Source organism: Calonectris borealis, chromosome 1 (assembly GCF_964195595.1).
Source record: "Calonectris borealis chromosome 1, bCalBor7.hap1.2, whole genome shotgun sequence".
Lineage (NCBI taxonomy): Eukaryota > Metazoa > Chordata > Aves > Procellariiformes > Procellariidae > Calonectris > Calonectris borealis.
This window is the reverse complement of record NC_134312.1, coordinates 60359663-60384414: the sequence shown is the minus strand read 5'-3', so window position 1 is coordinate 60384414 and position 24752 is coordinate 60359663. Positions and strand designations below refer to the sequence as shown.

Below are 24752 nucleotides of genomic sequence, written 5' to 3'. Positions count from 1 at the left end.
GAAAGCAGCTCTGCAGAAAAGGATCTGGAATCCTACTTGAACATAAGTGTGCAGGTCCAGGTAAGTGATCCTCCCCCTCTGTTTGACACCTGCACTCGGAGTACCGTGTCCAGTTTGGGCTCCCCAGTACAAGAAGGATATTGACATCCTGGATCAAGTCCAGCAGGTACCACCAAGGGGGCTGGAGAACATGACCTACAAAGAGAGTCAGAGAGATCAGGCCTGTTCAGCTTGAAGAAGAGAGGGCCTGAAAGACCTTTTTGTTGTCTACAACTTTTTGATCAGAGAACACAGAGAAAATGGAGCCAGACTCTTCTTGGAAGTGTGTGGTGATAGGACAAAAGACAATAGAACAAGTTGGAACATGGGAAATGCTGATTAGATACTAGGAAAAAAATTTTACTCTGAAGGTAGTTAAATAGTGGAACAGGTTGCCCAGAGAGGTTGTGGAACTCCATCCTTGGAGGGGTTCAACACTCGACTGGACACAGCCCTCAGCAACCTGATCTAATTAGTCCTGTTTTGAGCCAGGGTCTGGATTAGATGATATGATTCTGTAATTCTATGATAATCCATTGGATTTCATAAATCTGTTCCCACTCTTGGTATCCAGTTACAAAGGGACAAATTGTGAAATTCTTACGAAGAATAAGGTCTCACTCCACACACAAAGTTTAGCTAACACTAATGAAGATAAACTGAGTAATGCAAGTACTGGTTCCTAAAATTAATAAGTTGTGGTGTCTATAACTCCAGTGAAAAGAACCAGTCACTCTTTCTCATCAGGCTGCAACAAGTTTTCTAAAGCATCAATAACACTGTCAGCTATACTCACTGTACTAAAACCCAACAGATTCAGTTTGTGAAAAGTGATTAAGAAATTTTACTAAAACATTAAAAATAGTGACGAAAAGCCATGCTTCTAATGTTATAGCATCTACTCCCTACAAGCCAACAGAAGGAAGACTACATTCTTCTCTTATTATTGTTTAAAAGTAAAGGGACATTAGGAGTGACTGTGAAGGTCCTCATCTCCCCCTTCCTCATGTTTGTAGTGAACATCAGTGGAAATCACCAGATGACCCTGAGGAAAGAAGAACATGTAAAATTACCTTAAATTTCAGACGGACGTATTCAGGGTCAGCATTCTGGGACTAGATCCCATGGTAAGCCCCTCAGCAGGACAGGAGACAAGAGTGGCTTTATGCCTCCTGAACTTTAATTAACTTTAGGGTAGGAATGGGCTCTGATGTAAGTTAATACAACCCTCCAAAAGGCTGAGTAACACTTATCACAGAGACACTCGGCTTGCCTATGAGCCTCCCTAGAGAACGGTCAGAGTAGTGAGGACTCATGCACTCAATGCTCCTAAGCCCTGCTTGGGATAGCAGAGCTGTCCAGTGGTGTCCCCATGCTGGCATACCCCAAAGGGCTAGTGGACCCTTTATAACCTACAACTGCTAGGGGTGGGGGGGCTGGAGGGCTTGTTTTTGATCCAAAGTCTGGATTTTATATCTAGTGTCTAGTTAAAATACACTAGATATACTACTAGCAACATTTAGATCCACTCAACACAGGAACACACACAAATGCGCAGGCCTGAAAAAGAAGCAATATTCTTTAACAAGAAGTCGGGCTTCTCACCTGATTCATTTTTATTACAGGTCCAGTCAGGGTAGTGTGGGCCAAGTTAAGAAGAGGAAATCCTTTTCCTAGTTTATCTTCGGAAAGGACAAATATAAATACATTTGAATGTAATAATAAAATGTACTTCAGAAGCATCTTTCTCAAGGAACTCAATTTGTTTTGCAATTCCCCTTTAATCAGCCGTCCTTGTGCCTCTCAAAGGAGCTATTGTTCATATTCGCTAAAAAGCAAAAAATCCTGTGAAAAAGTTGCATACAAACCTCTTACAATCTCTCAACTGTCTGACACTGGGATCTGAGTGCCTCTGCTCCTCTCCAGGTATCTGCCCCACAAGATCTGCTTTCTGCTGTTTCCCACTCTGACTTATTCTCCATCTTCCTTTCATTTTCTTCTCTACCTGTCATCCTGTGGGTCTCTCTTATTCTCATCTATCCCTACTTTCCTGGATCAAGCCCCAGCTCTATTCCTATTTGCTTTCCCAAACAACTGACTTTTGCATCCCTCCCTTTCATTCTCTTTCCTTTCTCCTCATCAATAGCTCACTTCCTTCTCAGCAGTCTCCTCATCTCTGTTTACCTCAAAGGCGCCTTCTGTACCCTTCCACCTGCTTCTTTCCACCTTAACCTCTTTCTTTATCATCCCTCACTCTCTGCATCCCACTGAGATGATTTTCTACTTTGTCCTGCCTGTGGCAGCAGGTGAAGCACAAAGGCAGAGGGAGGTCATAAAGTTACAGATGCTGCCCCGAAGCCCCAAGATGCAAGCGTGCTTCTGCGCTTCCCCAGTCTGGGCCATTCTCTGGTCATGGTTTGACTCCGTGTCAGGACGAGACTCAAGCATGTCTCAGCTCTGCTGCCACGCTGCATCCAGTGAAAAGGAAACCCAAGCCCAGTGTTTGGAAGGGAGCCAAGACTTGCTCTGTCCCAGCCCCTGATCCAGGTGACTGAGGGACAAGGACTGAAGTCCAGCACAGAGCAGACCTGTCCAGGTGTAGCGAAATGGACAGAAAACCTCCCATAACGCAGTCTTTAAAGCTGGGCACTCCATTCTATGGTTTCAGTCTTGCTTTCTCACCAACTGTGCTCAGAAACTGGCCACAATCCTTACCATTGATTCCTGGGATCACTGCACTCTGTAAAGCGTAAGACAGAAAATTCTCCACCAGTGACATCTGCTGTGAGGGGGAAAACACATTTGGTGATTATTGCCTGATGCCTATGGGATTGCAGCTTGGCGGGGGAGATGGAGGGTTAGAACTGGAGTGACATGCAAAAAGATCAGAACAGAACTTGGCAGAGCAAATCTCAGGTATAAAAGATCTTTTCTGGTTTAAGTTGCAGCTGAACAATGTAAAATATACATGGCAAAGAGGTGTCCATTTTTCTCACAATAAGTTAAATTGAAGTATTTTTTTTTCTTTTTCTGCATGTGAAGTATCTGGGTTGAACCTCAACTTTAGGAATGAAATCTGTTCAACCCCATTTCAGCTGCCAGGACTCAGTTCTCAGAAGTGAACTGTTCTCTCGGTGGCAAGAACTGCCCTGTCCTGGTGCTCTGTCTTACGCCACTATAATTAGTGTCCTCCTCCCTTCACTTAAAGATGTAGGTTGGGCTGAGCTGCTGCAGAGTTGCGCTGACCGTTTTTCAGTCTACAGTGAATGATCTAAGCAGTATCATGGTGTTTCTTTTATTCCCTATTTTTGACTCGCCTTTTTGTGATATTTGGTTGAAGTGATTCAAGATAATTCCCGAAACTGAGCTTAAGCCTGACTTTGTATTCACTCCAACTGCTACGCCTACTCAATCCATCTGTGAATTCAGGCTGGCTGTCAGAAACAGCTAGAAGAGGTGCTAGCCCCATGCCTGCCTTTGTGCTGCTGGATATAGAAGTGAGCAGAATCAACTATGACGGCTTGCTAGGTCATGCAGACCCAGGCAGACATTTCTCTCTGTTTCAATTAATGTTACGTGGTAATAACTCCATAACATTTGGAGCCTCTGATGAGAAAAAAACCCCAACACTCCAAGAGGTATTTCCTCTTACTGGAAAGAAAAAGAAAAGCAGAGAATATACTATTTCAAAGCAAAAAGAGGAGTGGCAGTGGCAGATGATACCCCCAAGACAGATGAAGAATTGTCCAGCAACAAGTTCAGATGAATTTCTTTTATCTCTGAAGGGCTCAGCTACCTCTCCTAGGCACTAAAACCATCAACTTACTTCAGAGAAGCGAAGAGTGGAGTGCAGCAGGGAGAACTGGAGCCTGAGGAAAAGAAGTAAAAGAAGAGGATTCACTAGAAAGGATGAACGCACAAGCGATGCACACTGCTTGAAGATTCATTTGTGGAATTTCATACTGATATAAGGCTGATTCACACATTTAACTTCACCTAAGACTCTTTGATTTCCAACAGCTTTTAATCAAAACTGGGAGAACTACAAATGAGTTCTAGAATCACTGGGATCTTTCTGATAGTAATCTCCTCCTATAGTCATGTGTAGTCCTGGGATGTGACTATAAGACTTGGGAGATCAAATTTTTCTGGAATTGCCATTTCCTGGCTGAACTACACATTCCTCAAATGTTCATTATGATTTGAACAATCTCATATCCATTCCTAAGCATTATGATTTCCTAACTTTTTCCACTGATGTTGTAATGCATCCTCAGATTACTGTAAATACAATCCTGGGGAAAAACAATATTTTGAAAACAGAAGAACACATTCTTGTGTCAAAAGCTCTAAGTGAGTGGCACCATTACTTCTTAAACTTATACTGACAGGCTCTGATCACTCTAAGTCCTCTTTTCCTGTTAAAAAGGTCCAGTGATCAAAACTAAGAAAAGGCAGCTTACCTTTTTCTTTAATGAAAATGTAACAGATTAAAAAATATCATATATTCTGGAATTCTGCCCCAACTTGGAGTATAGAGCTAACAAGAAGAAACACCAATGTGGGCTACTTGCCTGAAAGTCTGTGCTTCTACCCATCTGGTGCATTTAGGGAAAAAGGGGCTGTAAACCCAGCCCAGCTTGAAGTGTGAATAAAGTTTGTTGTAAGACAGCTGAGAACACCTCTAACTGTAGCTAACCACAAAACCAGCAAGATCTAAGCAAAATCTAAAAGGCTCTGAGCTTTGCTTCACAGACACCTTTCTAGTCTCATTTGTTTGATGGCATGGTGTCTGCTGTTGCAGGATGTGCTACGTAGTCTCACTTTTCCCTTCCCCTCATGTGAAGGCATACAGAGAACTAGTTACAGTGGTCCAGTGCAGTGTTTGCATGCTGGCAGTTCAGTTCTGTTTATGATGCTCAGACACGGCATGGCAGCAACATTTAGAGGGTTTCAAATAAACTACTAAACTTCATTCTCCAATATCAGCACAGACTGAAACAGATGTCTTTAAGATAACCACTAAATTGAACATTGTTATCTGGAAAGGTATTTAACCTACAGAAAGGGGTAATATCACGTTGCACAAGAGACATGGTTGTTCCACAATATTATTATATTTCATCTGCAAGATTTAGACCAACCAGTCAAAAGTATCTTAGCGCCCCTGTGAGAAAAAAGGTAACTAATTTTCTTTTTCTCATGGTGAAACAAGCACTGTCAGGCTGACACAATGAAGTTCTGTTGTGTCCTAATGTTTGGATCATTAATGTTGCTTTCTGAATTTTCCTTGGTTACCTTTTCAGAAGTAATGAGATAATCAACTTCTGTTTGGTTATTGTCAAATTGGCTCTGGTACTGGCTGTCTGCAGGGAAAAAAACAAAACAGTCTTCTGTGACTGTATACACAGATAGATACTGTCTTAGATACAGGCACAAATGCAATTGCTTTTGTGATTGGAAACACAATGTCTAAACTTTTTATTTGGTCAATACATGTAGATAGTGAAATCATTTGTGAATTTGCCGCTTTCTGCCAGCAGCTGAGATTGCGTGAGCGAAGTGATAATACAGCCCTGATTGTCTCCTTATCATTAGGATCATTTAAGTCCTTGCATGGCTGACATAATTAGTTCACTTTCAACCTAATGAAAAGATGTCTGGGGACACACTGAACTATTTTACAACAAACAAGTTAGGAAGACTGGGCATCAGATAATCACGTTTTTATATATTACAATTTTTTCTTGAATAATCACTCAACCTCCCACATGGAAAACAGGGCTTTCATAAGGAGCTCTCTGCACCTGCCTATTAAATTCTACAATATGTGGTGCATGTTTCCTCCCTGTGAAATGCAACAGAACAGTACGCATATTTGTGGCAGACCAATATATGCTATTTTATGCTGACCTCTATGATTTTCAAAGGATCTGGAAGATTTGTTCTGTGACAGCACTGTGATTTGTTCAGCCCCAGCACTGACCGTTATCTTCCAGCTCATGTTACTTACTAGATTCCCTGTAAAGATGTACTGGGTGGTTGAATTTGGCAGAACAGCAAACACTTCTACACAGCCAGTGATCTGTAGGATGCATCTGTCTGCATTTAAACTGACCGCAGGTGGTGATGTAGCCATCAGCTTCAGCAGCACTGGGCACGCTGTTACGTAACTCAGAGCAATCTGTGGAATTTCAAAGACGAAAAAAACATTGAATGCAGAGTTAAGCTTCTCTTAAGTTACAGTTTCTGTGGCTGCATCATAATCAGGTGCTATATTCCAATCTTCTTGTTAATTAACCTATATTAAAATTACTTCATTTTAATTACACCAACTGAAATGACGAAATTAGCGTTGCATATACTCTGAGTGTCAGAGACCAAAAAACAAATCATGAAGTTTTAGACCCACCGATATTGAACATATATAGAGAAATAATTTAAAGGTTGTTCCTGAAAACTCTATTTCAAGAGGAGGGGATTAGCACTGCGTGTTAAAGAAATGAGGGAAATGAGTGATTCCGGTAAAAAAAAATTAGTGACCCTGACAATATAAGGACTTTGGAAAAGAGGCAGCCTTCCAAAACAGCCAATGTTTTGAAAAATAGAGAAACTCCTAGAGGACAAAACTTTAGTTTGCAATGCCACAGATTCCGAATTTCATAATTTTATAGTAAATGTTGACATATTAGGGATTTTTAAAGCATCTCATAGTATCTTAATTTCTTGCATCACATTTATAAACTTAGCTACTCATGACTATTACTTCCTATTGTATATAATATCCAGTAGTCATAAATCAGGTATCTTTGCATAGAGAAGTCAGGCTACCACTAGCAGAGATATCATTACCTTGAACAGGAATAAAAGGAGACTGATCTCACAGATGTCTACCACTTAGTCTTTATAACTGTTTCAGAGACTGAGAGCAAATCCAGCACTTAGAGGGGTAGAGAACGACTAAAGAGTAGTCTGATATAATTAGGAAGAACATAGAGTTATGATGGGGTAGACATGTATGTTTGATCTTACAATAATCATAAACCAGCTCAGTTTCCTTGTCTCCTCCAAACTTTTGCAAATGAGCTAGTACACAGATAATATCCATAAGAAACATTAGCTACTGCTCTTTCTTAAAAGGTCTGTACAAGTAAAAGTACCCACCTCAGGAACAGAATCTTTGAATAAGGCGGTATGTAGGTTAAAAGTAGTAGCAAGCTGTAAACAAATGAAATATATTAGATCATTATATCAGCTTGAAAATGAGGTTTTCCTTGGGAAAGAAAACATATCCTGTTTACTTTAGTTTTAGATAATCCATGTTTTGATTTAGTATTTCCTTGCCCCAGAATGATTCCTAGGGAACCCACAGTGCTCTGTGGGACAGAATAGAGACAGATTTCTCATGGACATGTTTCAGAAGCACGTATCAGTAAACAAGCATTATTCTTTGAAAGAACAGACGTGGCTTAATTCCTGCCTTTGGGACTTTCTTAGACGAAATATACTGAATCTGTCAGAGGCAGGACTCAAAAATCTCATTTGCCCTTTTTCTGCTGACCACTGTGATGATGTTTGTCAGTGCCATTTGTGTCACCAATTTTTATAAAGACCCTCTTCACACTGTTTCAGGTAGCAAAACTTCTTGGAAACTTTGACTACTAATGCCAATATGGAAACAGCATTTCTGAGAGAAGTCTTGTATGTTCTTCACCCACAGCTGAAAGCTTAGTTTCCTTGTACCTTTTTCTTGCCTCATTTTGCTGCTCTGTTAAGTCTGAGGGTTTACTCTAGCTCTCAACACAGCCAGTACATTTGTTGTGGACCTCTATGCAGCAGACTGTGGCTTCAGTACACTTTTTGCTGTCTTGCCCTTTCTTTTCCCATGTGGACTCCATGCAGAGAAAAGTTTTTTGGTTCTTTCTGCCACTCCTTGCACACCAACTCTGTGATGTTCATATCTGTCATTCCTTGCCTAGAGCTGCCAAGCAGTTCAGACTTAGGTCTGAGGGAGACTTTGACTATTTTAAATGATGACATACAGAATGAATGTCATGAATCCCTCCTACAAGTGGTAGAAGTATGACCCAAATCTGTGTGAAATGGCAAACATAATGTGTTAGTCTCCTTTGCTGACTATCCATAGTGCTGATATTCGTAATTCTATTACATGCAAATTATACTCACCTCTTCAGAGATGATGATCTTAAAGGCCCCTGCTCTGTAGTAAGCCAGTGAAGCAGACTTAAGAAAATAACTGGAGACTCCCAGGTATAGCATGGAATCACCCTGGTTTGGGAGAGCAAATGGAGCTGGCACAAAGGGAGGGTCTGTGTGATTTCCTACTGGATAGACCGTGCCCTGCAAAGAGTCATTATCAAGTACTTCTAGTCATAAACATTTGTATCTGTCAGAATACGTTAGCAGTGGTTGAACAGAAAGAATTCTTCCTAATCTGAAGAAAAGCTTGACATTAAAGAAAACCTGAAGTAAGCAAATAAGTTTGTGATATGCCCTGAAAATCAGCAAATTCAGGCTCTTTTGGAAAAATACAAGGAATGACAGAGAAAATCTGGCCTCCATCCTTTCAGAGTTTGAATTTGAGCATTCAAGTCAGTATTCTGAACTGCAGCTATGAGACACAAAAAAAATCCTCTGGACCACAGTTTTCTTTCTCTTGTGGCAAAGACACATTTGTTAGTTTAGTTCTAAGGGTGACATTTCAAGAAAATCTTCAGGCACACTCCAAAAGCACTGGAAGTTGCTTAGGACAGGGACACAAAAGAGTCTTTGATACCAACTAACTCGTAGCCCTGGTCCAGCTGCCAGTTCTCCAAGACCTAGTTTGGGTGCTGCAGAGGTGTAGGACCTTGGTTCAGTTATACTAATAAAATAATTCTTAAAATGTGAGAAGGTATGTGAGCTCAGGCCATGTAAGACAAGAAAAGTAAGAACAGACAGTAAGTAGTGTAATTACTGACACTGTAATGGTTAGTAGCTGAAAGATGCAACAGGAAAAATACTGACATGAAAAGATATAAAACCCTAAGAAAAAATTTGAGAGTTGGAAGATGGCAACTCATAACCATCAAGAAACAGCCTGTTCCAAGGAGCACTGAAGACCAGTAACTTCCTTAGCTGATTAATAACTGACTTACAAAAACTCATCTGGTATCCCATCAGGATGTCAGCATGTTAAAGCTTAGCCTGTAAGTTCTAGTTAGCTATAGTAGCTGATAAATAATTGCTTAGTACTTTTAAGCAATGTATATCCTGCTGGCAGAGTGTTTTTTGTGGGTGGTAAAGGTTGCTTGAACAAAATAACCAAGAGGGAAAGTTTCAACCACAGCTCTAGCACATCTTTCTTAACTGAAGTCAGTTCTGAGAGCCATGGGGATGCTCTGAATTACAAGGAGTGTTGAAGCTGCTGGAAAAGCTGGGTGTTGCTGAGATATCTCTTGCCAACAAAGGTGAAAAATAGATAAGGAAGGAACTGCTGTGTGCTGCTCAAGGACGGTCTGTGAGAAGTCTTTTTTTTGGGTGTGATCCGTACATATACAAGATGCTGAGTCATCTCAAAACAAATGCTTTGGATTGCAATCACATTGGTAGCCATCATGGATTATGTATCACTGGTAACAGGCGAAGAACAAGCAGCAGTGGAAGAACGGTGAATCTAAAGAACATTTTTATGCTGTTTATAAAGCAACTCTGGAGGGTTTCAGCTCTGAAATAATTTAATTCTAAATAATAGGTTTGGTTAATTAACAAATGCAGTTAATTTATTAAATAAATAATCGTATCTGGTTTCCAAAATATCTCTTGACCAAAATGTCCAAATGTCTTACTGCTTTTCTAATTAAATATTGGAGAGGCTGAGTAAGATTGTAGTGAAAGAAAATGAATCAACACAAAAGAGAACCAGCAAAGTCTTAGAAAGCACACTGATATTAAAGACAAATTACCTTCAAATCCAAGTTAATGTGTGATTTGAAGACTGCTGGAGAACTAAGTAGGGAATAGTCTATTTGTGCGAAGGCATCAATTTGGCTTAAGACTAGAAGAATGATGGACAAAACCAAAACAGCTGTTATTACAAAAACACATCACAAAACAGTTATTGTTTAGTTATAGGCAAAGGCATTATAGAAATGATGAATCTGAAGAAGAATAATAGTGGGAGAAGGAAGAAGAAAATAAAAAAAGCTTGTTATAAGGGAAAAAGTGAGAATATTCCCTCTGAAAAAGTCACCAATTTGCCTGGTTTAGGCCTTGTTCTGTTGTTCACAACTGAATACACTCCTCGGAAATCTCTCTCATGCAGTGAAAGAAGGAATATCTAGGGCAGAGTCACCTTTTTTGTTATGTGTTTGCACAAGAGAACTAAACTCTCCTATATGAGTAGTGAAATACTGGTAAATACTAGTAAATACTTTGGAAGATGACATTAGCACATTTTTATGCATATCAGTGTTGAAGACAAGGGATGTTTGATCACAACAATAGAGGGCTTTATCAGACAATATGATTGAAGACTTTTTCTGAAAGGTGCTCCCATGCAAATTCAGTCTCATTTTTATTTTTGATTGGACTGTAAGGTCTGTTCATAATGTATAAAAATCATACGGGTTTAAAGAGAAATGGTGAATTCACCCAGAGATTATGAACTCCTCAATATGTCCACAGCTTGGGGTGCCCTTAGAATCTGAAGTGTTTAGGTATGTGCTACATAAGAAAACGTTCTTGATGACCATGATTTTCAGTAATATTTGCCACTGCTTGGCACATGGCAGGTATAGGCCATTTTAGGAAAAATAAAAATCTACTTACTCTGCTTCTGAATAGCAGAGCAGATAATAGAAATATCCACAATGCAAAGTGAAGAGTGGGAACAAACTGTTTGACCTGAATTACATGACTTAGGTGAATTAAATTAATCTGAATTGGCAAAAACTACAAATATTCTTAGTCTTGGAAAAAAACAACAAAAAAGCACAAAAAATAAAGAAAAGCTGTGGGATTTATTATAGAAGTGAAAATCTTTTTGGACACAGATATCTATCATCTTCATGTCTCTGCAAGAGTGACACAGGAATTGTTACTGGTGTGAAGAGAACCATGCTTAGTGTGATGCTGTCTTCCTGCAGCATCTTGTTATCTCACTGAACTCAAGTTCAAAACAAGATGTGCTAAGTTTACGAGCTCTTACAGGGATGTTTGCTAGCTCTTTAGTGGTTTACTGTTAACCCAGTTTTTCTTATGTCCACAGTACCAAGAGCATAAGGATCAGCATGAAAATGTTCATCTCAAAAATCTAAGGAAATAACACAGGTCAGCTACAACACACTGAAAGATTACAGGTGACCTGCTACGGACACAGAAGAAATCTGAATATTGTGTATAAGGTGCATGCAAGAGATTTCTAGGGTGAACTCTGGAATACGTTAAGGTACAGGACAATGGCTGTATTTTTCTTCCTTCACATTTTTTGTACCATGAACACAGGAATGGTTTGTCATCTAATAAAAAAGGCTACAATTTGAGCACTATGAAAATTACTTAACAAAAAGCTGTTATCAACAACTCACCCTTATGCTTTCTTAGCTGTGCATCCATCATTTGGATTTTGTATTTGATATTTAGGCATAGCTATATGAAAAGAGAGGCAAGTCAGTAATGTAAGGGCTGTATTTCAACTCCTCCCTTCACTAGCTGAAACCATTTTTGCAAACTTACATTTTTATCCAATTTGGTGTGAATGGGCTTCTCAAGATAACCAGATAGAAAGCTATAGATCCAGCTGGAGGAAAGGAAGTGAACACAATGACTTTTTACCATGGATTGAAATCTTTGAAATATAAAATCTGGCAGACTGGGATGTCAATGTCATATATATTAATGAGACACGATTACAGCGATATTGGTAGACTGTGCAGTTGACTGTTTTTATTAATTTGTGAGTCTCAGACAAATGCTAGGGGTCCTCAGTCTCATAAGAACTATTTAGAAGGCAATCTGCAAAGTAGTGAATTTGCAAAGTAGTACAGGGATCGCGTTAGGTCGTGCAGAGAGGAAATTAGAAAGGCAAAAGCCCGGCTAGAACTCAACCTGGCCACTGTCGTGAGAGACAACAAAAAATGCTTTTATAAGTATATTAATGACAAAAGCAGAGCCAAGGAGAATCTCCATCCTCTATTAGATGCGGGGGGGAACGTTGCCACCAAGGACGAGGAAAAGGCTGAGGTACTCAACGCCTTCTTTGCCTCAGTCTTTAATAGTCAGAGTGGTTATCCTCAGGGTACTCAGCCCCCTGAGCTGGAAGACAAGGACGACGAGCAGGACAAACCCCCCATAATTCAAGAGGAAGAAGTTAATGACCTGCTATGCCACCTGGACGTTCACAAGTCTATGGGGCCGGATGGGATCCACCCGAGGGTACTGAGGGAGCTGGCGGAGGAGCTTGCCGAGCCGCTCTCCATCATTTACCAGCAGTCCTGGTTAACTGGGGAGGTCCCGGACGACTGGAGGCTCGCCAATGTGACTCCCATCTACAAGAAGGGCCGGAGGGAGGATCTGGGGAACTACAGACCGGTCAGCCTGACCTCGGTGCCGGGGAAGATCATGGAGCAGTTGGTTTTGAGGGTGCTCACGAGCCATGTCCGGGACAACCAGGGGATCAGGCCCAGCCAGCACGAGTTCATGGAAGGCAGGTCCTGCTTGACCAACCTGATCTCCTTCTATGACCAGGTGACCCGCCTAGTGGATGAGGGAAAGGCAGTGGATGTGGTCTACTTGGACTTCAGTAAGGCCTTTGACACTGTCTCCCACGACATTCTCCTAGAGAAGCTGGCGGCTCACGGCCTAGACAGGTGCACTCTTCGCTGGGTAAAAAACTGGCTGGACGGCCGAGCCCAGAGAGTTGTGGTCAACGGAGTTAAATCCAGCTGGTGGCCGGTCACGAGCGGTGTTCCCCAGGGCTCAGTACTGGGGCCGGTCCTGTTCAATATCTTTATCAACGATCTGGACGAGGGGATCGAGTGCTCCCTCAGTAAGTTTGCAGACGACACCAAGTTGGGCGGGAGTGTTGATCTGCTGGAGGGTAGGAAGGCTCTGCAGAGGGACCTGGACAGGCTGGATCAATGGGCCGAGGCCAACTGTATGAGGTTCAACAAGGCCAAGTGGCGGGTCCTGCACTTCGGCCACAACAACCCCAGGCAACGCTACAGGCTTGGGGAAGAGTGGCTGGAAAGCTGCCCAGAGGAAAAGGACCTGGGGGTGCTGATTGACAGCCGGCTGAACATGAGCCGGCAGTGTGCCCAGGTGGCCAAGAAGGCCAACGGCATCCTGGCCTGTATCAGAAATAGTGTGGCCAGCAGGAGCAGGGAGGTGATCGTGCCCCTGTACTCGGCACTGGTGAGGCCGCACCTTGAATACTGTGTTCAGTTTTGGGCCCCTCACTACAAGAAGGACATGGAGGTGCTGGAGCGTGTCCAGAGGAGGGCAATGAAGCTGGTGAAGGGCCTGGAGCACAAGTCTTATGAGGAGCGGCTGAAGGAACTGGGGTTGTTTAGTCTGGAGAAGAGGAGGCTGAGGGGAGACCTCATCGCGCTCTACAACTACCTGAAAGGAGGTTGTAGCGAGGTGGGTGTTGGTCTCTTCTGCCAAGTAACTAGCCATAGGACAAGAGGAAATGGCCTCAAGTTGCACCAAGGGAGGTTTAGATTGAACATTAGGAGAAATTTCTTTACTGAAAGAGTGGTCAGGCCTTGGAACAGGCTGCCCAGGGAAGTGGTGGAGTCACCATCCCTGGAGGTATTTAAAAGACGTGTAGATGAGGCGCTTAGGGACATGGTGTAGTGGGCATGGTGTGTTGGGTTGACGGTTGGACACGATGATCTTAGAGGTCTTTTCCAACCTGTATGATTCTATGATTCTATGATTCTATGAATGTTCATGTTAACATGTTGATAAACAATACTGAATTAGCCACATTTTGTCTTTGAGTAAGACAAAAAAAAAATTCTAGAAAACCAAAATGAGAACTACAAGCATTGTTTCATATTCTCTTTTGAAAGTTTTATTCTGAAATTGTAGGTCAGCTTGTCAAAAGGCATAATCAGTCTAGACCACCTTCATATCTGTAAACCTCCATTTGCAATCCTGTATTCTTTAATATGCCCAAATGGCATTATTTTCACATGCAGTATGTTTAGTCAGCTCATTTGTTGACACATGCACAAAGAAGTGTAGATTAACCACACTTAACACACTCAGCAAAGGAGCCTGGTTTTGAAAACAGACCTTTAAAAATCTATTTTCACAGCCTTCAATAGTTAGTTGTATCCTGTAACTGGATCCCTAGAAGTCAAAATTTTAAAAATGGCCCTTATGCTACAAACCCTGCTACTTCCCACAGAGTAATTAGAAAATCTACTGTACATACCTGGATCCTCCATTTAACTTGACTTTTACACTATTAATGCTCAGCTGGCAATTGTGTAGCAACATGGACAAGCGGCCTGTGCTATTCCTTGACACTTTGAAGATAACTGCAATAAACAGTCCTGAGATGGACACAGTAATTCCTCCTTGGTCTTTGCTGCTTGGAGAAAAAAAACAAACTCAGTCAAGGAAACATCTGCTTTAAGGGAACAATTTAAGAAACTACCTGTAAATCAAGTTTGAAAAGACTTTTTGCTTCTATCATCCAGAATGAAGAATGGGTTTTCTAGGGATTAAAATAGATTAGGGACATGCACGGTATTCAAAACCAGATTATATGCATGAGTTTCCAGGACATGAATTTTTCAGTGTTGTGCAGGATTTGACAAGTTTGCAAAAATGTGACAATTTCACAGCAACACAAGACATTCCAGTCCTTCATGACAGATCACCCTGAAGGCCTCTGGGACTGCAGCAGCAGAAGCCAGTTAGCTAATAAATATATAACCCAGTGGTTCTCAACTTTGCAATTCCACTTTCCTCCTTCCTGTAAAAATTTTCAATAACCCTTTAAAATATATACGTTCCTCCATTCTTTGTCCTGCCCCAAACCCATTCATTCTGTCTCCTTTCTATAAAAATCACTTCTAAGACCCCAACAAAAATATTCTTATACCTAAATTCCAGCAAATTTAGGTATTAGGACTACGGTTAAGAGTCGTAGAAGCTGTAGACCAACCAAGCAGATACAGAGAGCTGAATGATGTTAGAATAGCCTTATAAAAACCTCATTTACTGTAACAGGACTGGCACCGAAAGCATCACTTTTCACCCCTTCATCCTGATTATTCAGGTTTTCTTTTAGGCATTACTACAGTGGCTGCACCATACTATGGAGAAAGAGCCAGTCCAGTATGAAGCTCAAACCATGAGTCTCTCAGCTTTCCTCTTTACTTTTCAGGCTAAGCAAAAATCCTGGGGAAAGAGGCTGTAATCCCGAAAGATTAATCTTAACCCAGCCACAAACCATAGACTACCCCTGACCAAACCAGTGAATAGTATTGCCAGTCACAAAGTCCCTCCTACCACCACTATCATTTTCAACCCCACCTTTCAGTCTGTATATGTGCATTAAGTGGCTATCTGGAGGAAGCACCACTCTTCAGACCCTCATTTTCCAGTCCCTAACCAAACCCCATCCCACAAGCCATTAGGGAAAACATTTTCCCAAGGAGGGTTGTGCAGCATTGGAACAGGTTACTTGGAGAGGTTGTGGCATCACCTTCCTTGGCTAACACCACCACTAGACAGCTGACCTGATCTAGTCGAGTGGCTGCTCTGTTTTGAGCAGGAGGCTGGACAAAATGACTTCCAGAGATCCTTCCAACCTAGGTTTACCCATACTTCAGTGACAGGGACCATTGCAAAAGGATCTCAGCCCTCCTCCTCCCTTTTCGGGCTGCCTGCGAGATGGGGAAAAGCCAAGCTGCTTAGGTCCTCTGTTCCTGCATCCTCATGTCTGCTCTTCTTCAGGAAGAATCCAAATTCACTGAGGCAGGGTCTCAGCTCCAGGAGCAAAGGGCCTGTCAGGAGATTTTGTGACTGGCAGAGTGCTCTGGGACACAGTGGAGAGGAGGGCTACAGTGAGAGCTGGAAATGCAGGGATAACACTATCGCAACTGAAAAGCTGTGATAAGACCCATCTTTATGACCCTGGAAACAGCCCAGGAGTGGTGGGTTGTCAATGGTCTCCCTTGGAAGCTCATTTTCAGCTGCCCCCTCTTAGTCTGCTATGCTGAAAGCAACATGTAGGACTAGGGAGCGAAGGGGATGAAGAGTAGGGCATATTCTGGATCTGTCTAAACCTACGCCATTCACAAAACATCACACTGAACAGAGCAGCATAGATTGTTCCTTCTGCCCCTCAAAAGGGCAAGAAAAACCCTTCAACCCCTAAACTCTACCAAAGCTGGCTTTCACCACGATCTGCTCTGTCAAATCCTGCATACCAGCTCCCTGCCTCCCTTGCTGTCTGTGAAGTCTTTGGAGTTTTCTACATCTGAGGTCTCTCCAGCTTATGCCCAGGTCCTTATCCTTCAGCAAGAGGAGAGGTGGCTTTGTGTTTGGGTACAGCCAATTTGCACTGCTGAACACAGTATCCTTTTCCTCACAATACTGGTATGACAGAAGGAACAACAGACAGGTTGCGGGCACAGTGACAGCAGTATTGAGACTGAATACAGAACTGCATGTCTGTGCTCCTTTGAAATCAGGACATGCTGTGAAACTTGCAGCCTGGTGATCCATCTTGCTGTACTGCGCAAATAGAGAAATGCCTACTGCTGTTACCATACTCCATTAACCCAAATTGTAGAGGTTAGCACCTTGCAAACTTTTCTGATATCCCAGAAGTTTTAGCACTCCCCCCACTCCCAAGAAAATCTAGAATATTATATTAAAATTCTATAGCAAAAATGCTGAGATAAAAACGTGGAAAAATCAGTATGCAATCATGTCATTAAAGACAATCTCATACTGCACAGGCTCATGAAGCTAAGTCAGCTTTCCGTAGCGACCCAAATTTTGGAGTTTCCGAAGTTCTGAATGTTTGGCATTGTGACAGTACCCTTCCTTTAATAGAAGCACTTTGGAAGACAATATATGGCGTACCAGCAAATAGATAATTAGCTATAGAGTCAACCTTCCAATTATACTGTACAAAGAAAGTAACAAATGTGGCCATTGCAAACTCTGTGGTCCTGAATATTCATGTAATATCATGTAATATACAGTCTGGACAAATTGAGCATGCTAACCGATGTCTGACCTGATACTTCCCAAAGAGACAACCTGTGGGGTAGAATAATTTTAAAAAAAGAATAAAAAAGCATTGGTTGGCAAGGGATGTTTCCTTCTTAAGAAGTTTGTTCAAATAGATTGTTGTTAAATGATAAAGCATACCTGACCTGAAAAATAATAATTACCAACTAGATTTCTGAATTTCATTTGCAATCCTTCTCCCAGAACTGTCCCCCGCACCTGCATCGCACTGTACAATACTTACAGCAGCCATGTGTTCATTCTCCAGTCTGCACTGATTGTAGCAGAAGCATGTGCCACTGACAGCCTAATGCCAATGCCAGGAATAAAGGAAGCAGAAGTTTCTGGGAAATCTACAGCATTAATTCTGAGCCTACAGAATACAGAAAGGGGCATGTTAGACTGCATGTCAAAAGACTAAAAAGGACTTCTGATCACCGAAAACCCTTCTGCTATAAAAAGCAAAGTCTATGCTTCGGTAAAAGAATTTCTCAGAAATGACTGACCCTTGTATATTTTAGGAAAGAGAGACACCCGTACCATTACACTTAGTAGCATCCTTGGAAAAAGAATCCTTGATATCTGCCCACGGAAGAAAGGATGCTTGGCCAAAACAAAAACGTCCCCTTGGGAGAAAAACAAACTCCTTAAAGTGAAATGGGCCTGCTGCGCGAAAATAAGTCTGTGTGTTAAACCCAGATGCTACATCTATAAATAAATGCAGGTTGTCTGAATGCTAGCATTTGCTGAAGAACATCAAAGTTTCTCTTTCCCCATTCTGTATCCCCTCCCTTGCCTCAGCAGAGCTCTGGAGAGGATCCATTTTTCCAAACAAAATCTTACTTGAAGATTTCCCTGCCAAAACAAATGTTTCTGATATTCAAGGATATTGTCTTGCAAATGGGTGTGTTGAATTGAGCTGAACATTGTAAAGATATCAGTTGTAATCTTATCACGTAGTACACATTCCTATTGTTTCCTGATATCTGGCAGAGATCTCTGAAACAACTGCCTTTAATCTACTTTCCCCAGGGCAGAAGGCACCAGCTACTTTTAGTTAAAATGACCATAATCTTCCAATAACATCTTGGGCAGCAGTAAGGCTGCCTTTAGTAATATTGTTTGCAGTGACCTAAAATCAGATTTTCCACTGGGAAGATGGCCAATTTCAGAACTATGGTTGGGAGAATGAATTGGGGTTTTGAAGATCATATAATAATTTATGTTGGAATGGGACCTCAGGAGATTTTCTGGTTCAACCCCCTGCTCAAAGCTGGGCCAACTCAAGGGTCCTGCCCACTTGAGTCTTGACAACCTCCAAGGATGGAGATTCCCCAACCTCTTTGTGCCCTTGTTCTGGTGCTCCCTAGCATTTTTTCCTAACTTCTAATTGGAACTTTTCTTGATGTAACTTATGTCTGTTGCCTGTGATTCTTTCACTGTGTACCTCCAGGAAGAATCTGGCTCCATATTCTCTATAATCACCACCCAGCAGAGAGTGGAAGACATGCAGTAAGACACACACACCTCCACCCCCATAGTGTCTTCTTCTCCAGACTGTCCAAACACAGCTGTCAGATGTGCAGGGATTAAGGTTGCAAGGATGGTATAATACAATGAAGCCTGCCAGAAAGCAGGCTATTAGGAAAATGTTAGGTATAGATAAAGGATGCAGGCCCTATCCAGCAGAAAGTAAATGAAGTCTCCCAGATTGGTATTTCTTGCTCTGGGTAAAGAAAAGGAAGTAAAATGCTACTGAGCAGCAGAGCTTGGCTTGATAGTAGTATTAAAAGACCAGAAGTTTCTGTTTTTCTGTTTATAGCCTATTGGAAAAGCTTTAACTGGCAGATGGGATTGAAGGCTGTAGAAAAACCTTTTATATTGGTCTCCTTATTTGGAGAAATTGTAGGTAACTATAAACCTGTTTTTCTACTGGCTGCTCCTGGTACAATGATTTTCCTCAGCAGGAAATAGGTATCGAGCCCTATCCAATCAAAATGCTGATTTACCATTGTAAATCCATCCAAAAAGATTCTGTAAAAGTCATCTTCCTGCCATGTCAGCCCAGATACACCATCCCCCTGCACGCATTTTCATCTTATCCCTTTGTCGGCTTTTTTTCATCAAACACAAACAAATTACCTTCACTCCTACAAGTCGTTCATAGTAGCAGACTGTTAATAACACCGATTCTTCCCTCTTTCCCACCCATTTCCCCTGCTGTGTCATAGCCATGCTTACACCTGCCTTGCCCCAAACTCTGAGACAAACCAACTAAAAAAACAGCCAAGGTGGTCCTTCAGAAGCTTTCTAAAGCCCATTTCTGAGTGTGGTAGGAGGAAGTACTTATAAAACAAATCAGTGTTTGGGCAGTGGCACCAGAGTTAGATGAACAATTAGAATTTTACACTGAACAAAAAAAAATGGCTGCATAATTATTACTATGCAGTAACAATACAATAAGATGTTTCATCCTAAAACTTTGAAATGTATTTCCTTTACTTACCTTGAAATTACATAGTTGACTTTAAAAACCGAGAAATTCTCCTGCCCACTCCAGCTTGGGAAGGTCTCTTTCAATACTGCTTGCTTCAGGAGCTCCATCCCAATCCTCCTGCCTACAAGGGGACAGAGGAAAGCACATGCCTTGCAGGTTGGAATCAGGCACCCAAAGGTCCAGATAAACTGCCAAATAATTTAATCACTTTCAACATAGTTCATAAAAACCTCTGATTCTTAAACCCTTACCTAGACCTCCTTCCAACTACTTATACACCCATTTATAACTTCTATTAGCCTCACATACAAGTCATTTAACCAAGATCATCTTGTCTCCGAGTCGTATTTTATATTCTACAACTCGTCAGGTTTCTGAAACTGTTATACTTCCTTCACTTTGCTGACAACGTGGAAAGCCCTGGGAAACACTTGGTCATCACCTTTAACTCAGATTGTCTCATACCTGTTGAATAAAAAAGCCAGTTAAGAAGTAGCAAGATGACTTCTCTATGTAGTGTTTACTTACAGAAAAAGTGTGATATATGCATCTGAAGTGCTGGTATGTCAAATGTGGAACTATCTGGATTGTTGTTGTTGAGGTTTAAAGACAATCCTTTTAAATGTTTTCTTCCCGTTTCTTTCAGAGTACATATGTTTTGCCACTGCACCTTATCCATTACAGCATGCTGCAGATCTCTGACTTATTTCCTTACCTTCTCTCCTTGCTTTAAGGAATCCCTTTCTTGAACGCTTCAATGCTATTTGTGCATTCATAACATACACAGACCCTATCATCAACAAGCAGAACAACTTTAAATACTAAATTCCTTGTGTCTTCCTTAATTTTGCTCATCTTTGATGAAGACACTGCTAAAACTTTAATACTGAACGATGTCCTGCTTTCAGATATTTTTAGCATGAGTTTCTTTAGCTTTTGGCCTCACAGTTGCGGAATACAAAATACCCATTTTTTTCTCCCCCAGACTTCAGTGTATTAAAAAAGCAAAGAATTGAAATCAACGATAACTCAACACTGGAATACCTTTTTATAAAATACATCTTTTATGAAGGAGAGGTAAGTTATTATTCCCTGGGAATTCCTGCCTCCAAGGCAAAATATGGGCTCTGACTGAAATAACTTAAAGCTCTCTTATGACCATCAGTGAAGGCAGCCAGTGATCCCAGGTGGAATTTCTCTCAAGGTTCTTGCAGCATGCAAGGAGCGTGCAAGGCAAGATCTATTGCCTCAGCCTTCAAATATCATATTAAGGGAAAAGACATGACAGGCACCATGCTCTTCAAATACGAGAAATACCTCTGGGAGGTGCACTGTTAATGTCTGTTCTTACTACTAATGCAGGGGTGTGCAAACTTAATCTGTTCGTTCAGCACTTGAAGGCCATGCTGAATGTCACAAAAACTGCTGGGCTCACACTAAGAAACACCAGGCTGAATTCTCATTTCTAAAGGCATGAGAGATCCCTAGGGAGCGATTTCTCCTGTGTGCCATAAAAAGGTATGGAGATCAGTTCTGTTTTGGGTGACTGATGTTTGCCCTGCACTTCTCAACTCCTCAAAAGCCTTTAAAACAATGCTCATACAGAGAAATAAGTGTACCTGATCCTTGCTTTCATCTCGAAGGCATAAACCCTGAGCTTCTACTTTTCATGTCACCAGTCCATTGTTTACCTGTCAGCATGTTCAGTACATAAATGACAATTAATCCTTAGCATGACCCAGCCTTTGTTGAATTTGTGCCTTGTTAACCTTTATTATTAATATTAATTCTGTAAACAATTGAAATTATACTGCGTGCCCTCCACACCCATGGAGTAAGTCTTAGGTAAGAGACAGTGAAAGTTAGCATGAATAGAAAGAGCATGGAAAATATACTGTGGAAATTGCTGATATTCTGTTAAGGGGCAGAATTATGGCAGAGAGTTACTAGATTTTTTTGAAAGAATGGCACATGCAGATGCTATCGCACACCAAATGGGGGAATGAGAGTAAAGGTGTGCAGCTACGTGGCTGTTCCAAAATTGTAAGCTTTTTTCCCAATTATGTCTTATTATCTTCAATTAAATATTGCACTTTCAATCAGGTTTTTGACACTTTTAAAAAAGAAGCAATTATATGACCATCTCATTTGGGTTCTAAGAAAGTAGATCGATATGAGGAATGTAGTAGAAACACTGTTGGACTGTAGGATAATGCAATCACCAATGCAAGGATAAATTCACACCTGGGGTGCATGAAAAGGAAGGAAATAAGTGAGAGAAGAGACAAAGGGTGTTCCTGGTGTGAGCTAACAAAAGGAATTTATTCTATTTCGATATTTAAAGAGCTTGTTTCTACATTGCACCTTTATTAAGGAACTATATTCTGTGTATAGAGTATTTATCATAAATTAACTTCTGGCAATGTTAGACATACCATAGTCCAGCCCCTTCTGAGTAATCCTCACTTTAAGACCAGGATTAGCCTCAAGCTGCAAGGACAGCCAACACAGCAGGATAGAATACCATGTCTTCAGCATCTTCTCACCACTGTCACAGGGACCTGTTAACAACATTTACGATGCAAACGTGATCATAAATGATGCATACCATGAATTGCAAAAAATCTGTATCTGTCACTTCCCTCAATGAAACTGGGACAAATGGATAGTCAAGAGAGGTTTAGCCAATGATTTTACTGCACAAAGCAGTCAGTGTGGGAGCAGACACAGATTTCTGATTACTTGGATAGCGCTTTGGCAAGCATTAACTGTCGGTGAGACTGAATGGTTCTGCTCCACTTTCCCCACACCCATGTCTTGGTTGGTTTATTTTACCATCTGTCCTACCTCCTGCAGAGTGAACATGACAGAGCAATCCCAGCCAAGGAGGAGCAGGTCTGTTCTCCTACAGAACAATACCCTTTTTATATACACACCCCCTAGGATATACTGGATTTGTGAGTCCAAAAGTTTTTCAATTAAATCAGCTGGTCTAATAAAATACAGTAGGCCTCCCTACAAAACTTGCCTCCCTGTTACACACAAACCTCTGACTTAACCCAAACACTGATACATGAGTTTGACTGAATCGGGTCACAGCAGAAGGGAATGCAAGGGTAAATTCAAAGCGAACGTGAGAATTACATGGTGATCACACAGAAATAGAGAAGGGTGTCCTGGCATGAGCCTTCAGCACAGTGTTTTTGAGTGCAAAGCAAGACTGTGAGCTACTGCGTGGTGGGATATAACCACACGACACAGGTTCACAAAAGCTGTGACAAATTATTTCTTTCTGTTACACTTTCCTAGTACAAAAATAAGGTTTCTTTGTTCAAAATTCTGGCATTCATCCTGATTTTCACTACCAATGACAGCCACTGCTCAATTTCCTAGAAATAACAATCCCGTTTCTCAAGACACCTTCAAGTCTTCCCAGTGCTGCATTAGAAAATTCTTTATTAGGGACCTATGGTAACTTTACTCTCGCCTTACCACTGAGGGGAGTGGCACATCCTTTTCCAACAAGTCTAACTGTGATCATGGTACCTGCCTATGTATAAAACTATGCTAATTAATAAGTAGCAAAAAGGTCTTGCTAGTTTCCCAGGTATTCCAGCCTATAAGGTTATTCCTGGATTTCTAATAAGTACCATATTGTCTTGGACAATTTATTCCATAATCCGCCAGTAAACATATAAATGCATTTTAAAAAACCACAAACCCTCCCCTCCACCAAAAAACCCAAAACTCATCACCCTTCGGTGGTCTTACTTCTGTGTTGGAATTAATATTATCAGGTCAGACTCTAAATGGTTGCAAATCCAACATCTACCCAGTACCTCATAAAATACTGCTCTTCAGTGGCTTTCTGAACTATAAGACAGACAAAATGTATTATCAATATTGCCCTGATATCAGTTCTCTGAGGAATCTTTACAAAGTTACCCCAAGATACTGTGCAAGAAAAAGTGGTTTCAGGGAAAAAACATTCTGAAAACTTAATCCACATTGTGACAAATTTCGAAAATCTCCCTTTTAATTGGTTGTTCCATCTCTAGTTCTTATGCCTTTTTGGTTTTCTCTATTTTAGGCAACTCAAAATAAATAATTACTTTAAGGTAGTAATGTTATATTATGCAGAAGAGCCAACTGGAGTCACAAATCTTAAACTTTTTCTAGCTTTTCCTGCAAACATGCCACTTTCTATCCTGATTATTAAGGGTCAATTAAAAATCCATATAAAACCAGAAAGAGAGATTTTTTCTACCATTAAAGTACATAGGTATTTACTAGATATTTATCTAATAGGATTGCTAGAAGCAGTGATGCAGGTGAGGTACCTCATTCTTATTGAATTTCGTTCCCATTGAGGAACAGAAAATGGCAATCTTAGTCACTACCATGCTTTGTAGTTAATATGTTCTTATTTGGATCTTAAATGTATGCCAGGTGAGAAGCTGAAAGAACAAACAACAACTGAACTGCCATGGCAGTAAAAGACGGTACCATTTCATATTGCTTTCTCAAACCAACAAGGCTGATATTCTTGTTTCTTTTGCACTCCAAGGCTGATACTCTTAGTTTCATCAAAGCCCCAAGCCTCTGTCAAATGCTAGGATTGATTGTACAAGGTTAGTCAGATGACTGGGACAGACAGACCTAAGGAGATGGAAATTGTCAGCTGCCTGATAGTCTAAATCAGAGCTGCCAATTGCATTGTCGATGACAATAGATGGCAGACAAATTGCTGTGATTTTTATCTTCAGTGACTGAGCATGCACCAAGCAATTCCTTGATGTAAATCATTCTCTTAATTCTTTTGTCTTCTCAGAGATAGTGTATTCAAGTAAGTTAAGTAAAGGAAAAAGATGAAAAACTCCTTTGTTTCAGTCTGTGTACCTGTCTCACCCTAATGAAGTACTCTACTTACCAGTCCAGTCTGCAGATACCACAT

At 41.1% G+C, this 24752-nt stretch overlaps 1 protein-coding gene across 1 annotated transcript; it reads right to left on the bottom strand.

Annotated features, from left to right (window-relative positions):
* Nucleotides 1-1006: 1006 nt before the first annotated feature.
* Nucleotides 1007-24752, bottom strand: LOC142078094 (BPI fold-containing family C protein-like). The gene is made up of 16 exons (XM_075140623.1): nt 24725-24752; nt 22234-22359; nt 19808-19919; nt 17546-17674; nt 14483-14641; nt 11776-11839; nt 11628-11688; nt 10005-10096; nt 8227-8400; nt 7204-7257; nt 6053-6223; nt 5338-5405; nt 3866-3908; nt 2755-2821; nt 1645-1721; nt 1007-1084 (listed from the first exon to the last, which is right to left on the bottom strand). The coding sequence occupies exons 1-16, from the start codon at nt 24750-24752 to the stop codon at nt 1007-1009; spliced, it is 1503 nt and encodes a 500-aa protein (XP_074996724.1).

Excerpts from the sequence above, each read along its gene's own strand:
- LOC142078094 (XM_075140623.1), bottom strand. The coding sequence starts at position 24,752 with ATGTGGTATCTGCAGACTGGACTGGTAA. Across the intron at positions 19,920-22,233 it reads TCAGAAGGGGCTGGACTATG|GCAGGAGGATTGGGATGGAG; the intron begins GTATGTCTAACA and ends GTCCCCTTGTAG. Across the intron at positions 14,642-17,545 it reads AGAATGAACACATGGCTGCT|CAGCAAAGACCAAGGAGGAA; the intron begins GTAAGTATTGTA and ends TTTTTCTCCAAG.